Here is a 17024-nt window from a genome sequence, read left to right as displayed (position 1 = left end):
CTGCCTAATTCAATCACCTCGGTCTATTAGACTTGTGGTGTTAGCTTTGCCACAATAGTATTATATCCTTCAACTGTCATCCAGTGATTGTGTAAGACAAATCTGGGTAAGTCAAAATATGTAGCACTTGATGTGGGAAAATTGAAATGGAATTATTTTGAGCAAGACAGTATATAAAAATAACAAAGGACTACAATTCATATCATAATAGAAAATGTTTTGTATTTCTTAAGGGACGTATTTTTTAATGTTTCTATCCTGTATAAGACTTGTCTTAATAAGACAAAATGCAAATAAACAAAAACAAGACAGCAAACAGATTCAATCTTTTTATACAAATACAGGAAGTTTAAATAATTTATCATGGCTTAGAATTGAAGTAAGACAGGATGTCAAAAGAAGGTAAAACATGTACAGTAGTTACATGTTTTAACAAATTATAATCTAGAAAAGAAATCACGCTAAAATGATAGTTTACAGTTATTACCGTACTGGTCTGTCTATCTGCTTGCGTGTGGTAGTAATAATGTTCTGTCAAATTACTGTAGTCCACTTCAGTGTGAACTACAGAATTTTTGACACGTGACTAACTGGAGCCCCGCCCACACTCCCGGAACAGGAAGTACCCTCGCGTAGCTGCTGACGTTGGTGGTGTACGAAGTGACGATGGCGTTCTCAGATCAGTCACTCTTGGACCCAACAGATAAGGAAACCTGGGAAAAACTGTCGTTATGGGACCGTCGCACGGATGCCATGGCCCCCCTCACAGAGAAACAAATGGACTCTGTTCTCGAGCTACGAGCCGCAGCTGAAACAGTTTCTATCCCGTCAGAGGTGAGATATGATTCCTGTTAGCTCATCAGCTAGCTAGCCTTCCGAGTTGCTAACTTACTTACATTTGGGTTTGAACCACGTAGCTGTTGGCATGAAGTTACGTCGCTTCCCAGAATTTAAACAGGATCATCCACAACGGCATTCCGTTTTGTAGTGAGAGGGCATGTAGGTGCACCTCACCACGTCAAGTCGTCCAGCTAGCTTGATATGAATTCGTGTGGGTATATTAATGGCTATTAAAAATAGCCACTTTGTTTTGCAGTTGCCAATTGAGGACTTGGGCAGCCTTTCGTCGCGTTCCTTGCAGTCATCCTTTACAGCCACTGTGCCTGCTTCAACAGAGGATGTCCTGCTCAAGGGTTTCCAGATGCTCGATATAGAGAATGACAAGATAGAAACAGCACAACAGGTAACATCTTTGCTGAAAGTTGCGATTACTATAACTAAACATGCCTTTAGTTGTATGCAAAATCATTGTGTATATACACATTGCATATCAGGATTAATGGGAGAATTTACTATTTATTAGCTGTTTACAATCATTAAGTCTCACGAGAATTGATTGATTTAACTTGGAATCACAGACTCTGCAAGTGTTTTTCCCATCTCTTAACACAAAAAATTTTGTTTTTACTGACTGCTGCTGTCTCTTAAGTTACTCAACACTTACTACATACAACAATTGTCTAATGCTTTTTTTCCCTTCAAGATCTTTTTATTTTGCTTTCAAGTTTTAGAAAACAAATCGAAGTCTGTAATGCTTTTTTAGCAACATTTTGTTGCAGTGACTCTCTGCAAACTTAATGCATAGCCAGATACAAGCTTCTGGCAGCATTCCTGAGAATTTTTTAATTCTTTCTTGATGGAACTTTTTCTTTTATACATAGTTTGTGAGGATTAGCACATTTTTTGCCAGCAAATGACTTGTCAATTGTGTGCTCTCATGAGAAAATAATATTATAAACAGGAAATTGGATAATTTTGAGACTGACTGCAAAAGTCGCATTTTGGAATGCAAAATCAGTTGTATATAACCATTTGGTTTAACAAGTGGTAATCAGTAAATAATATATTTCAATGTAGGGTGCATAATTTTATTTTAAACAATATTATACTTCTGGAAGATGTTGACTGCAGTTTCAATACAGTGTCATTTTTTGTTGCAGTTTTTTTCCTGGTTTGCCAAATTACAGACAAATATGGACCAGGATGAGAATGTAAAATACAGGTATGGAAGTGCTGAAATACTTTACCCTTCATTTAAATTATCCTGTTATCCTGATTTATTTATTTAGGTGATAAATACAGAGGGTTGCGTCAGGAAGGGCATCTGGCTTAAAACTTTTGCCAAATCAAAGATGCGAATCAAAGCTATGACTTCCATACCAGATCGGTCGAGGCCCAGATTAACAACGACCGCCATCGGCGCTGTTGACCCACAGGGCGCCGGAGGAATTGGACTACTGTTGGTTGAAGAAGGAGAGGAGGAAAGTGTGCTCGCACGAAGAGAGGGAAGAGGAACGCCAAGAGTATAGGACTCAGAGTAGGGACATTTAATGTTGGAACTATGACAGGGGAAGGTAGAGAGTTGGTTGACATGATGCAGAGAAGGAAGGTAGACATACTGTGTGTCCAGGAGACCAGGTGGAAAGGTAGCAAGGCTAGAAGTTTAGGAGCAGGGTTCAAGTTGTTCTATCATGGTGGAGATTGGAAGAGAAATGGAGTAGGAGTTATCTTGAAGGAGGAGGTTGTTAGGAATGTCCTGGAGGTAAAAAGAGTGTCGGTTAGAGTGATGAGTCTGAAGCTAGAAATAGAAGGTGTGATGCTCAATGTTCTTAGTGGGTATGCTCTACAAGTAGGATGTGAGCTGGAGGAGAAGGAGAAATTCTGGCTGGACTTTGATGAAGTGATGCAGAGCATACCTAGAAGTGAGAGAGTTGTCATTGGTGCAGACTTCAATGGACATGTTGGTGCAGGACACAGAGGTGAGGAGGTGATGGGCAGGTTTGGTATCCAGGAGAGGAACGCAGAAGGACAGCTGGTAGTTGACTTTGCAAAAAGGATGGAAATGGCTATAGTGAATACTTTCTTCCAGAAGAGGCAGGAACATAGGGTGACCTATAAGAGTGGTGGTATGAGCACACAGGTGGACTACATCTTGTGTAGACGGTGTAACCTGAAGGAGATCAGTGACTGGAAAGTAGTGGTAGGCGAAAGTGTAGCCAAACAGCATAGGATGGTAGTGTGCAGGACTCTGACTCTGGTGGTCAGGAAGATGAAGAGGGCAAAGGCAGAGCAGAAGATGAAATGGTGGAAGCTAAAAAAGGAAAAGTGTTGCATGACTTTTAGGAAGGAGTTAAGACAGGCTCTGGGAGGCCAGGAGGTGCTTCCAGATGACTGGAAAACCACAGCTAATGTGATCAGGAGACAGGTGGGAGAGTACTTGGTGTGTCATCTGGAAAGAAAGTAGATAAGGAGACTTGGTGGTGGAATGAGGAGGTACAGGAGTGTATACAGAGAAAGAGGTTAGCTAAGAAGAAATGGGACACTGAGAGGACTGAAGAGAGTAGACAGGAGTACAGGGAGATGCAGCGTAAGGTGAAGGTAGAGGTAGGAAAGGCCAAACAAGAAGCTTATGATGACTTGTATGCTAGGTTGGACAGTAAGGAGGGAGAGACTGATCTATACACGTTGGCAAGACAGACAGACAGAGATGGAAAGGACGTGCAGCAGGTTAGGGTGATTAAGGATAGGGATGGAAGTCTATTGACAGGTGCCAGTAGTGTGATGGGAAGATGGAAAGAGTACTTTGAAGAGTCGATGAATGTGGAAAATGAGAGAGAACAAAGACTAGAAGAGGTGACTGTTGTGGACCAGGATGTAGCAAAGATTGGTCAGGATGAAATGAGGAGGGCATTGAAGAGGATGAAGAGTGGAAAGGCAGTCGGTCCTGATGATATACCTGTAGAGGTTTGGAAGTGTCTAGGAGAGGTGGCAGTAGAGTTTCTGACTGGGTTGTTCAACAGGATCTTAGATAGTGAGAAGATGCCTGAGGAATGGAGGACAAGTGTGCTGGTGCCCATTTTTAAGAACAAGGGAGATGTGCAGAATTGTGGCAACTACAGAGGAATAAAGCTGATGAGCCATACAATGAAGTTATGGGAAAGAGTAGTGGAAGATAGACTAAGGGCAGAAGTGAGCATTTGTGAGCAGCAGTATGGTTTCATGCCAAAAAAAGAGTACAACAGATGTAGTATTTGCTTTGAGGATGTTGATAGAGAAGTACAGAGAAGGCCAAACAGAGCTTTATCGTGTTTTTGTAGATCTGAAGAAAGCTTATGACAGGGTGCCCAGAGAGGAACTGTGGTATTGTATGAGGAAGTCTGGAGTGGCAGAGAAGTATGTTAGAGCAGTGCAGGACATGTATGAGGACTGTAAGACAGTGGTGAGGTGTGCTGTAGGTGTGACAGAGGAGTTCAAGGTGGAGGTGGGACAGCATCAGGGATCAGCTCTGAGCCCCTTCTTGTTCGCTATGGTGATGGACAGGCTGACAGACGAGGTTAGACAGGAATCTCCATGGACTATGATGTTTGCAGATGACATTGTGATCTGCAGTGAGAGCAGGGAACAGGTAGAAGAGAAGCTAGAGAGGTGGAGGTTTGTCCTGGAAAGGAAAGGAATGAAGGTTAGCCGCAGTAAGACAGAGTACATGTGTGTGAATGAGAGGGACCCAAGTGGAAGAGTGAGGTTACAGGGAAAAGAGATCAAGATGTTGGAGGATTTGAAGTACTTAGGTCAACAGTCCAGAGCAATGGAGAGTGTGGAAAAGAGGTGAAGAAGCGTGTACAGGCAGGATGGAACGGGTGGAGGAAAGTGTCAGGTGTGATGTGTGATAGAAGAGTTTCAGCTAAAATGAAAGGAAAGGTGTACAAAACTGTGGTGAGACCAGCGATGTTGTTTGGTCTAGAGACAGTGTCACTGAAGAAAAGACAGGAGACAGAGCTGGAGGTAGCAGAGATGAAAATGCTGAGGTTCTCTCTGGGAGTGACCAGGAAGGATAGGATCAGGAATGAGTACATCAGAGGGACAGCACATGTTGGGTTTTGGAGATAAAGTCAGAGAGGCCAGACTGAGATGGTTTGGACATGTCCAGAGGAGAGATAGTGAATATATTGGTAGAAGGATGCTGAGTTTTGAACTACCAGGCAGGAGGCCTAGAGGAAGACCAAAGAGGAGGTTTATGGATGTAATGAGGGAGGACATGAAGGTAGTTGGTGTGAGAGAAGAGGAGGCAAAGGACAGGGTTAAATGGAGGCAATTGATTTGCTGTGGCGACCCCTGAAGGGAAAAGCCGAAAGAAAAGAAGAAGAAGAGCTTTGAGGAGGGAGACTAAGTCAAAAGCAAATAAGTTTATTTCAGTTGACACAAGGATTCCATGACAGTGTTTTTTAAACCCTGTGTCTACCCACCCAGAGTAAAAACCAACATTCACTCCTTATAAACTAAAAGCCTGGTTTCAGATACTGTTTTACTAGAAATTTGATCAGTATGGAGATTTTTTTAGAATCAACAAATCTAAGTATAATTTCACTGAAAGAAATCATGAATACCATGATAATGGGCTTCACCATGTCCTCCATTCATCATTCAACCCCTTCAATGTCGAACCTGCCTGTTGACTAGTTATCACTGGTCCAATCTACTGTGCTGTGCACCCATATAACATTTGATATCCTGTTGTCCAACAGTAGACCAAAGGGCTACCTTAGCTTGACCTGCCATAGTTCGGCTGAATAGGAATCTGTTTTGCTGTAAATGGGACAATTTATTATGTGAGACAAAGCGAGATTGTCATGCAAAGTCTTAATGATGTCACAGCTGTAGTGTAGTGGTGCAGCACATCTGTTGGGACATACCTGTTTACAGTTTGGTCATAAATGCAACTTCCAATGAGAAAACAAAGCAGTGCTAAAACAATGTGTACTTTGATGCAAATAAATAGTTTTTCTTGCTGTATTATCTTTGGGTAAACAAACAGATAATATACTTTCCTTCCATTCAGGCAAACCAGAGATGATCTAAACTGTTACCAAGAACAATGTGATGCTATTCTGAATGATGTCAGTGCTGCTCTGGAGCACTTAGACTCCTTGCAGAAGCAGTATCTGTTTGTGTCCAATAAAACTGGAACCCTCCACGAGGCCTGTGAACAGCTCCTGAAAGAGCAGGTAAGCTGCACTCTGTTGTGTTCATCCATCAACCCAAGCCTCCATCAGTAATAAATTCTTTAAAATATGTTACTTGCATGTTACATGTTACATGCTTTCAAACCCAGCAAATGCTGAATTAGCAGTTGTTGTGTAAACTCTGGTGCTGTTCTGAAGTAAGAAAAACATTAAGTTGTATAATGACTTGTGGTCACACACACGAGAATCTTTTGCAGTGACTTGTAACACCATACACATTGTTTTCTGCAGACGTATTGATAAAACCTTGTCTGAGTAATAACTGCTACCAATTTGTTCTATTTTTTATCTTTCTTTGCAGTCAGAGCTTGTTGACCTGGCAGAGAGCATACAGCAGAAACTGTCGTATTTTAATGAGTTAGAAAACATCAGTACGGTAGGCTGGGTTTTCATTTTTTCCGTTTATTGCAACATAATGACAGTGAACTAACTGTATTAATTATAAATTGTGTGTTTGTTAATTAGTATTTTTTTTAAATAAAAATCAGCAGCTTTGTCCCAGATTTAAAATATTTATAGAAGTAAGTTGTTTATATATTTCCTATGTAGTGATTTGTAAAAACTTTCAGGAAATGTGCTCATGAAGTCTTCATTGCCTCAATTTTATTTAATTTGAAAGTAAAACATGCCAAAGTTAGTCGGTAGATTTTACCTTGCTCTGCGTTGAAAAGGGAAATTTGCACAAATTACATTAAACCCAATTTTTCTTTACTTTGTCTTTGCAGAAACTGAACTCACCAACCTTGTCTGTAAATAGTGAAGGTTTTATACCAATGCTGTCCAAATTAGATGATTGCGTTGAATATGTTTCATCGCACGTAAGTAGAGTCGGCCTTTGTCTGCCCAGATCTAACTTAATACACACAAAATCTTGTGATAAAGGCAGTTGATGGCCTTTTATGTTTTAAAAGCCTAATTATACTCATGTGAAATGTTAAAACTTTAATAGTTTTCACTTGTTTTATCTGCAGAACCCTTATAGCTATGCTATTTTCTCTCAATTTATTGCAGCCCAATTTCAAGGACTATCCTGTTTATTTGACTAAATTCAAGCAGTGTCTTTCTAAAGCTATGCACTTCATGAAGCTCCACATTGTAAACACTATGCAGAATCTCACAAGCCACTTAATGAAAAGGGTAAGAAAAATGCACATTTTCTCCTCAGTGATTGAGTATTAATTTTAGTGATCGCGAACATGTGTTCACACTTTTGACTGGTGCTGCAAGTACTTTATTTCCTATCTTTTCTCCCACAGGATCCAGTGTGCTTGACCAATGCAGACAATGCATTTACACTTTACTATGTCAAGTTTAGAGCAGCTGCACCTAAAGTTAGAGTACGTTTTTTTTTTATTGCACAATGAAATTCTGATTACATTATTTTCTTTGACTAAAAACTTCTTTTTTACTTTCAGTCGCTGATTGAACAGATAGAGCAGCGATCAGAGAAGCTTCCAGAGTAAGCCTTAACATTTCTACAGAATAAAGCAGCTTTATCATTCTTTTTTGTATGTTTTTTTTCTATGATTCTTGTGCTAAAACTCCCTCCTTCTATCGATGGGTACAGATACCATCAGCTGCTAGATGAAATCCATCACTGCTACCTTGACCAAAGGGAGCATCTCCTCAGTCCCAGCATTACGTCCACTATTACTGACCTGACCAACCAAAACAGCAAAGACCATTGTGCTCTGGTGAGGCTCAAGCACTTCAAAGCAGAAGTGCCCTTTAGATCTGTAAGGTGGCATTTGAGCTTGTGGGCTCTGTGGGTTATTTTCTGGAGTGTTCCTGCAGACGCCAAGCTTTGCAATGATAAATGAGTGTAAACAGATAATCCTGATTGTCCTGTGCAAAGTGTTGTTTTTTCTCATTTTGGTAAACAATGTCAGGGTTAACCTACAAAGTCATATCTTCTCTATTGTGTTCCTTCTGTGCTTTAAACTTCAAGGGTTGGCGTAATTGGTGTTAGAATATTTTTATTCTAATTCTATACTTCAGAATTAACTGATCCTTTTTTGGAACAGTGTATTTTGACACTGTGTTGACATTTAAATCTAATTGGCATGATGGGGATCCTGTAATTAAAGGTCAGAATTTCATGCAACAAACAAGAGCCGCACCACCTACCTGAGGTTTTTCCTTAACTTTAACTCCATCTCATTAGTACTTGCTGTAATGGACTCCTCCATCTTTGATGTCGCAGGATGTTTGCTCATCTCGAGTGTTGGTCGGCACTGCAGCTGCTTATTATTTTTTTTCATGTTGCATAGGTTCGCAGTGGCTGTGCTTTTATGGTTCACGTGTGCCAGGATGAGCACCAGCTGTACAATGAGTTCTTCTCTAAACCTTCACCTAAACTCGAGTGAGTATCGGCTGTGTCGTTTGAAACGCTGTCTGACGACAGAGACATGCATTGTGACAGTATGTATTTGTCTAAGGTGTGTCGCCTCAAAATGGCAGTATCCATTTTACCTTTAGTGTTTTAAAAACCAGCTTAAGCAGCATGGGTGGACAATGTGTTCTCTATTATGAGAGAAAATGTGTTTGTAATAGTTTATATAATTATTTTTTGGCATTACTGTATTCCCTAACCTGAACGAGATCTTGAAATGAATAGGAAGTGTAATTTAACCTCCCTTTCAGTTGGGCAAAGCCATTTAACAGTTCAAATCTCTGACAGCGAACTGTTGGAGAAGTTATGTTTGTCCCTGTACGATGTCCTCCGTCCTCTGATCATTCACATCATCCACCTGGAAACCTTGTCTGAGCTCTGCAGTATCCTCAAGAATGAAATGCTGGAAGACCACGTTCACAACAACGGTAGGACAGAGCTTTTGTTCTTTTCAAAGTGTGTCAGTTGTCAAATGAGAGATCAGATTTGAGGTGCTGACAGATATCATTGTGGAATTGATGTTTAAACAATATGCATGTTTCCCCTGGAATTAGCCTGGATAGCCATTTGCATTTGTGTCCAGTAAGGTAGAAGGTAGAGGCTGCTGTTTTGCTTTAGTCAATGATGTCATGAGTGTTAGTAGCAGTCTCTACTGGTTGTCATTTACTTCTCATTCACTTGTTCTGAGTTCTCAACAACTATAAATCAATTGAAAACTTCAGACCTCTGGGTCCAAACAAAGTATTTGTACTCAAGAACAAGTTCTGTTGTGATTTTTATGTTGCTTGACTGTGAACTGACCTCTTTTGTGTTTTTATCATGTAGCCTCTCAGTTGGGGGCGTTTGATGCCGTTGTGAAGCAGATGCTGGAGGATGTTCAGGAGCGTCTGGTCTACAGGACCCACATCTACATCCAGACTGATATCACAGGCTACAAACCGGCCCCAGGGGATCTGGCCTATCCTGAGAAACTGCAAATGATGGAGGTAAGTCTGTTCTTATGAAAAAGCTGTAGTGCTTTCCTCCAGCTTATATAAGCTTAACACATCATGAATGTAATTACTGCAGCAACTAGTGAACATTTTTTCTGTTATTAGTACTTTCATCGGTTTATTCTTTTAGTACATAAAATATCAAGGAGGGGAAGAGGCACTTAAAAGCTATTCAGTGAGAGATAATGATATAAAAAAGCGAACATCTGGCAGAAGAAGCATGTGAAGATTTGTGAAAAATATTAATGTCTTATGATGAACTATAGGTTAAAGTAAAGCTTGTAACAGCTCAAATATTTTTTATTTGAACTCTCGATATCAAATTGCTAATGTTCCAGTTTGCCTTAAGATATTTGCTTTTTGTTTTGTCTCCACCAACAACAGTGGGGGATTATATGATCATCATTGTTCGTAAGATATGTTGAAAATCTCTCCACAATGTTCAGGAAACATCCTGGGCCGAAGTCACGTTTCTATCAGATTACATTATGGGGTGGTTCTGGGTACAGTCATTCACACATTCTGTGAAGGTCAAGTTATATCAAGAAATTATAGTCATATGCCACTATGAGAATCATGTTTTTATTCATCACTCAAACTGTGGCTCTGTGAAAAATCTGAATAAATCAGTGTCATCATGGTGACATCACCATTGTTTGTGTCATGCTCTGTGTGTAATGACCTAACAACTTATCATTTCCACATAGTAACACAAAATACATCACATGATTGGTCAAGTTTTAGTGAAGGTGAAAATGAATTATGTCAACCCAACCCCTCTACAGCAACGATTCTCAAATTTATTACATCTACATTGTTTTCTTACTTTGAAATCTCCCTGATCCTCCTTTGATATTTCTGTAGTCATTCGTTCAGCAAGAATTTGCTGTTCCTTGAAGTAAATAGAAAAGAAATGACTTTCCAGAATCTAAAAATTTCCTTTCCTTTTCCTTTCTTGTCACCAATAGAAAATTGCACAGAGCTTAAAGGAAGAGCAAATGAAGCAAATGTTACCAGACTCCATGTTCTCTGATGTTCAACTTGAGGATCCTAATGGTAGAAGAAACAGCAATGCTGGTTTGTGTTCCCAGATTGTGACACTTTCTTTCTTTCTCAACTTTTTGGCATTTTTTGTCATTTGTCTGAGGGCTCTTACTTCTTTCAAACGTGAATGCAGGGAATGTGGAAGCATCAAGTGTACAGACATCAATCTCTCCTGCTGATCTGCACGGCATGTGGTACCCTACTGTCAGACGAACGCTGGTTTGTCTGTCCAAGCTCTACAGATGCATAGATGTGAGCCTTTGATTTTCACTTTCCTCTAATTTGTAGTCTTCATTCCTAAAATGTGGCGAGAAGTGTGATATATTGTCGTCTGCTTTTAAATGTCTTTGTATTGTGTGTCTCAATGTGGCTTGGTCTTTTTCCAGAGAGCAGTCTTCCAGGGTTTATCTCAAGAAGCCTTATCTGCCTGCATCCAGTCGCTGCTTAAGGCTTCAGATATCATCCTTAAAAACAAGGTTGGCACACATGGTTAAGAATAGAGTATAGTTTTGTATTTTACTTAACTTTTCAGCTTTTTATGTTCACAAAATAGCTGGAGGTGTGCCTTTATTTTGACATAGTAAATAAGATCAGTTCCCTCTCATGTGAAATGTGCCCATTCCCTCCAGCTACAGGATTCTTAACTACGGCAGCTGGCATTTTTATTTTATTTTCATTGGTGCTTTGCAATGCTCTTCAGACTGTTCAGCAGCCCATCCTTTATATATAGTTGTTGTTTTTTTTTGTCTGTTTGTGGTTGGGGTTTTTTTTTTAGGAAATTTGCTGTCAGTTTGTGCTAACTGGCCCATTTCAACCAAACATTTCATATTAAAGGAGCTGCATCAATCTTGGAGGATGCCCATCCTCCACCTCATGTCTTTCCAGCCTTTTAGCCACTAGCTGAGCCATGAATGTTTTCTCTTATCACTGTAATATGTGGCTTTCCAGCTATAGTTAATCGGTAATTGGTAATTAGACATATCCCTTTATTGTTTCTGAGTCTGTGCCTTTTATATGCTCCGTAGCTTGGCTAGTCAGCAGATGCCCTTTCCTGCTGGCAGCCTGCAGTGTGGATTTAACAGTGTGCTATCACTTTCTGTAGACGCAAATAGATGGGCAACTTTTCCTGATCAAGCACCTGCTGATAATGCGTGAACAGATTGCCCCATTTCACACCGACTTTGCCATCAAGGAAATCTCGCTAGACCTGAAGAAAACGCGAGGTAAGATAATTAAAGGTGGAGGGAACACTGATGCTGAGCTCCATAAAGCCAGTCATTACATTCCCATGCTCATTAAGTAACTTGTGCCTATCACATGCACCAGTGGCAACAATTATTGTGAAAATTACAGTGTAATCCAACACCATAATGTACATTAACTGATGGCTCACAGGGCAGATTTGCCCCTCCTTTCAGCCCCTCAGTCAAGGTCATATTAAATTTGCAGCACTAGAGGGCACTCTAATTCTACACCAACCCTTATTTTCCAACGCTTTGTGTGTTGGCTTTGTGTTAAGATGCTGCCTTCAAAATCCTGAACCCGATGGCTGTTCCAAAACTCTTCCGCCTTAACAGTCACAATGCCATACTTGAATTCCTCTTGGAGGTAGTGTTTTTATTTTTTTATGCCTATTTTATTAAACTTACCCTTTATATACTGTGATAGCATCCTGCCTTAAGGGAAATGTCATTTGATAGTGCTAACCCTTTTGTCTCTGCGGTCCCCAGGGAACACCAGAGATAAAGGAGCACTACATTGACTCTAAGAAGGATGTGGACCGACACCTGAAGTTCAGCTGTGAGCAATTCATACAGCAGCAGACTCAGATCTTTGTGGGGAACCTTGAGGAGTTTCTCACCAAGGTAACTGTGAGAAAGAAGGCAGACTTAGCCTCGGGCAGTGTTGGTTCATCCTGACCTTCATTTTGTTATCTTTTTTACAAGACTTTTTACTTTGTGCATTCACACATAACTTACAACTAATTATGAAATGCCCATTTTCATCAAGGACATAATATATTCTTCTGAGTGTGCCTTGTCTATGCATATGAATTTTTATTATGCTCTGAAATCATGATTGATGTAATTTTTCTGCATTAATTAGTTGTTGTTTTTTTTACACCATTCAGTCACTCTGTATGGTATTATTCAAATAAATACTGTTTGTCTACATAGAGACCGATTTTGACCCAACCTGCTCCTTCTTGTTTTACAGCAAAAGCAGTAGAACTATTTTTTAAATAGCGATTTTTCTTTTTTCATGCCTTCGTACGCAGGTTGCAACTCTTAAAACCATGGCTATCCAAGGTGGTCCCACATACAGTTTGTCTCAGCAACCATGGGCTCAGCCAGGTAGGTTTTGTCCAGGAGATGCCACTGGTATCGTTATACCATTAATCAAATCATGTACAGTGTACACTAGAGGGCATGCCAATGGTTTTTTTTTTTCTCTTTTCAGCAAAGATCAATGATATAGTGATGGCTACCTACCGTGTGATGAAGAGCAAGCTGCCTGGCACTTTACAGACCATGTCCTTGTACTTAGCCAACAGAGACACAGAGTTCATCCTCTTCAAGCCTGTGCGGGTGGGTGGCTGGCTGAACTGCTCATTTGTAACTCATACTGCAGGACTGTGTTCTTTTCAAGTCATACTTAAAGCTCAAAGAATGCTTCATATAGTATTTACAAAGCAGGAACCTTATGACCATGTGCTGAAAGGACCAATTAGTAACTTGAATAATGTGCAGTTTATTGGAGTTAAAGGTCTGTCAATCTGTTCAGGAGAGATGTAGATTACAAAGGAGTGATTTAATTCTAGTCGTGGGGTGGCTCTTAGGTGGTGTTTGTGCCTTTAGCTATAAATTATAAGTGTAATTGAAGTCTAATAGGGAACTCTGTACGCTGCCTGTGTGTCGTTCATCAAGGGCATGTTTGCGCCGAAGTGCTTTCAGTATAGTACCCTTGGAAAACATACATAACCCTCGATCTTATTAGCATTTCCACAACAGGCATTACTATTAAGTATAAGCAGGGTTGTTACAGGGACTGTCTGGTAAACCACTTCTACTCTTCCAGCAGTGTGGAAACAACAGAGAAGACTTTGAAGAAACTGCAGCATTTATTAACTGACAAGCAGCGGGCAGATCAATAGCATAAAAATTACTGTCCTTTTTCTTTTTTGTTTGCTCTTCACATTCATAACTCACACATTCTGTTTATTTATCCCCAACCACATAATAGTAAAGTCATCAGTATGTCCTTGTAATCGTGTTTTTACGGAGAGATAATTTTAAGGTGACCCAGAAAGTTGGTTCTTCTCCATAGCAAATATCCAAAACAATATCCACTAACCCAAGTACGACTACTACTATTGCTGCTGCGACTACTGCTACTACCAATGGAAGGAATGTATTTTATTGGTGCATTGGTTGGACTGGGTTTTGTTTTGTTTTTTGTATTTTTGGAGGATTCTTGTTTTTTCTCAAGTCGTAGTTGTTTATTACAACAAGCAAACAGGCTGAATTTGAGAGGAGACTGCAGTTAAAGCTGAGTGAAAAAAAACTTGGCAGGTCGGGACATTCTCCATTAGACTGCAGATGACAAGATAATTGATTCCCTCTATTGATCAATCAGTGATCCAGAGTGTTTAATCTCCACTTTTCAGTATCAAATAGATGCATTACGTGCCTGAATAGAGGGGTACCAAAAAAAAAAAAAATCAAGACAGAACTGGGTGTATTGGTACAGTCAAGTGTTAATGATGGAAAATCAAAAACTAAAAGTTGTAATGTGAAATGAATTGAATTGAACTAGACTGCTTGGTTGAAATGAGGCTGAAGGTACCAGGTGAAGTTGAATGAGAAGGAAAGAAATTGTGTGGTTGACATGGAAACAAGATAGTGATGGGGACATAGACCAGATGGAAATGCAGTTTTAATTTCCCTGCAGCACTCAGTAATGGGATGCCTTTCTCAACAGAATAACATCCAGCAGGTTTTCCAAAAACTGCACACCTTGCTTCAGGAGGAATACAGTGGAGAAGACCTTCAAATCATCGCATGCCCATCTTCGGAGCAGGTACAGCACTGTGGGATTAGCACTGCCCAAAGGCTCCTGACATAGTTTTAATAATACCACTTCAACATTCAAAACTGCTGAGAGCCACTTCAGTGGAGAAACATTTGATAAGCAGCGCCGGCTAAGTCACGGTGATCACTCATCATATTTTACGGCTCTCTTTCAGATTAACCTGCTGCTGTCTGTGAATAAATAATGTCCGAATTCGTCATGTGACGGTACCGTCAAGCACCCCTGTGGATAACAATGGGGTGTTGCAACTCCAGCCATGACCAGGAGCTGTGAGGCTAAGTAGGCGAGAAGCCAAGAGAACATGTAACTGAGGTGCAAGTTGGACTGGAAGTGCTAAAGTAATAGCAAAAATATAAAATCCCGCTCAAGGCCAAAGATACTCTGAAGAAGTCTCAAGTAGCTGCAAGTATTTTGAGGTTCAGGTATTCATCTTAAAGTCGGTAACAAAGTGGGAGGTGGAAGTTAATGTTGGTTCTGACTTGATCATTTTCCTTGACGTAAATCAAAGTTGGTTTTGCTGTTTGGGTTCTTTTCATGTTGGATAAATTGTTTTTGACAACGGGAAATGTGATCAAAATTGTGTCTTTCTCTTCACACCTAATTGTTTTCATTCAAAAAGGTTTGCACAATGTGAATGTTTTTGTTGGAGGGGGGGGGGGGGGGTGTTACATTTATTAAGAGTGCAGCGCTGAGGTCGTTGATCAGTCAGGTATCTATTGACCTGGAAGAGGGCACAGATGCTCTGTGGTTTTGGAAGATATTTAATTCCTCTGTGTTAACATGGAACTCTCAATAAAACTCTTGTGACATGGTGAGCTACCGGACTCTCAGGTCCAACAGGTTTCCCCCTCTAATCATCATAAAATCCATCACATGTTTCTTTAAAGAGGAAAAAAATGTTATTCTTTGCAAATATGTAAATTAGTGAAAACCTATGTTTTATACCTTTTCTTTTTATAAATAGATTGATTAATACTAATGTACTTTTACATTTGGACCATTGACTTGGCAGTTTTGCACTATAGATCGTATGATTTCTGGGTGTGTTTCCTAATGGTCCTCTCAGAGTAAAGTAACAGGACTTTGTCAATGTAATGTTTGCTTTGGTGTGTCCTCTGTAAAATGATGTGTACAGCTATACTATTTATGAACATTCTGATTAAAAACACAGATGTACTTTTGAGTTCACTTCTTGAAAGCATTTTGTCATTGAATTTAAATTCATGGAACGCTACAGTGCGAGTCACTTCACACAGATGAGAAGCTGCCAATCAAGGACGTCGTTAGCTTTGGGGGGTCTTCTTGGCAGACTGTTGCTGCTTCATTGGCAGCCACTGTCTTTCCATCTGTGAGATGAGGCTTTGCTGGGGCTTGACCTGCTGCTGCCTGACAGTCTTTTGATAGGTGATGAGGGACTGGATATTCTGGTATAACACATTGATCTCTTTGCTCCTCTGCTGCAGCTGCCTCTGAAGCATGGCAGGCTTCTGCCTTGTTAGATTTCTGCCTTGATTCAGCTCAACTGAAAGGAAATACAAAAGAAAGTAGACTCAATGATTAGGCCTGGAATGTGGTCTCCACTTGTATTTCTGGGACTAGAAATAATCAATTATTTAAGAGACATCAAGTCTCAATTTTGCTTCTACGTGAAGTCATGCAGTGAATTTTATAATCCACCACAAAGTAGACTGGGAAATTTGGAATGAAGCCCGTCCATTCATCTGTTCTACTTCAATGCTCTCAGAATTTTATGCATGACCTCTAAAATCCTCATGGTGTCTTGACCTGAACAGGAAGTTAGCAATTTTGAATGAAGGGCCATGCACGATTTTGGATGGGGTGTTAATCACAATTGAGCAGTGTTTCTCCTAGACATTTGACCTGATCGTCAGTGCAATCTCATCATAAGGACAAAGTTTTCAAAAAAACTATATTTGTAGAAAAAGTGATCATGGCAACAGTATATTTTAATGGTGTGTAGCCATGAACCAGGAAGTTTTCAGTCCACATTATGGTGTAAGACGTCTACCCGTGGTGATAACACACTGACAATTGGTGACCTAATGTAATGCAGAAGTGTATGGAATTGCCAGATGCTGTACGGCGCCGCATTTTAAACTGAAGAACCGGTAGGTTCTGTCCATTTGTGTGTGAGGGTGAGTGTATCACATTGATTTTCTCAAAAACTGAGATGTGAGAATTAAATTCTGTGGACAGCTATTAAGTATTTTAAATTTAAAAAAGTTTAAATATTTCTCCATGAATCAGCTGACCAGTACATTTTCTTCTCCATTACTACCAATATTGTATGAGGACATGTGTAAATGTGTGTTGGGTATTTTGGCTTAGTAAATGCTTAAATGTGATGTTACCATTGGCTGAACAAATGTTTATCATGACATTTTTAATTTGCATATCTGTCCT

General features: G+C 40.0%; 1 protein-coding gene across 1 annotated transcript; it reads left to right on the top strand.

The window, feature by feature from the left end:
* Nucleotides 1-650: 650 nt before the first annotated feature.
* On the top strand, nucleotides 651-15776 carry cog3 (component of oligomeric golgi complex 3). The gene is made up of 23 exons (XM_068330081.1): nucleotides 651-834; nucleotides 1097-1243; nucleotides 2001-2062; nucleotides 5897-6062; nucleotides 6382-6456; nucleotides 6806-6898; nucleotides 7092-7217; nucleotides 7337-7417; nucleotides 7496-7539; nucleotides 7648-7774; nucleotides 8351-8442; nucleotides 8761-8900; nucleotides 9298-9458; nucleotides 10433-10541; nucleotides 10642-10760; nucleotides 10895-10984; nucleotides 11611-11731; nucleotides 12028-12116; nucleotides 12239-12373; nucleotides 12787-12862; nucleotides 12969-13096; nucleotides 14490-14588; nucleotides 14755-15776. Exons 1-23 carry the CDS (start codon nucleotides 667-669, stop codon nucleotides 14782-14784), a joined length of 2478 nt encoding a protein of 825 aa, XP_068186182.1. The 5' UTR covers nucleotides 651-666; the 3' UTR covers nucleotides 14785-15776.
* Nucleotides 15777-17024: the final 1248 nt, after the last annotated feature.

The sequence above is a fragment of the Antennarius striatus genome, chromosome 12 (assembly GCF_040054535.1).
Source record: "Antennarius striatus isolate MH-2024 chromosome 12, ASM4005453v1, whole genome shotgun sequence".
Classification (NCBI taxonomy): domain Eukaryota; kingdom Metazoa; phylum Chordata; class Actinopteri; order Lophiiformes; family Antennariidae; genus Antennarius; species Antennarius striatus.
This window is presented reverse-complemented; position numbering and strand designations above follow the sequence as displayed.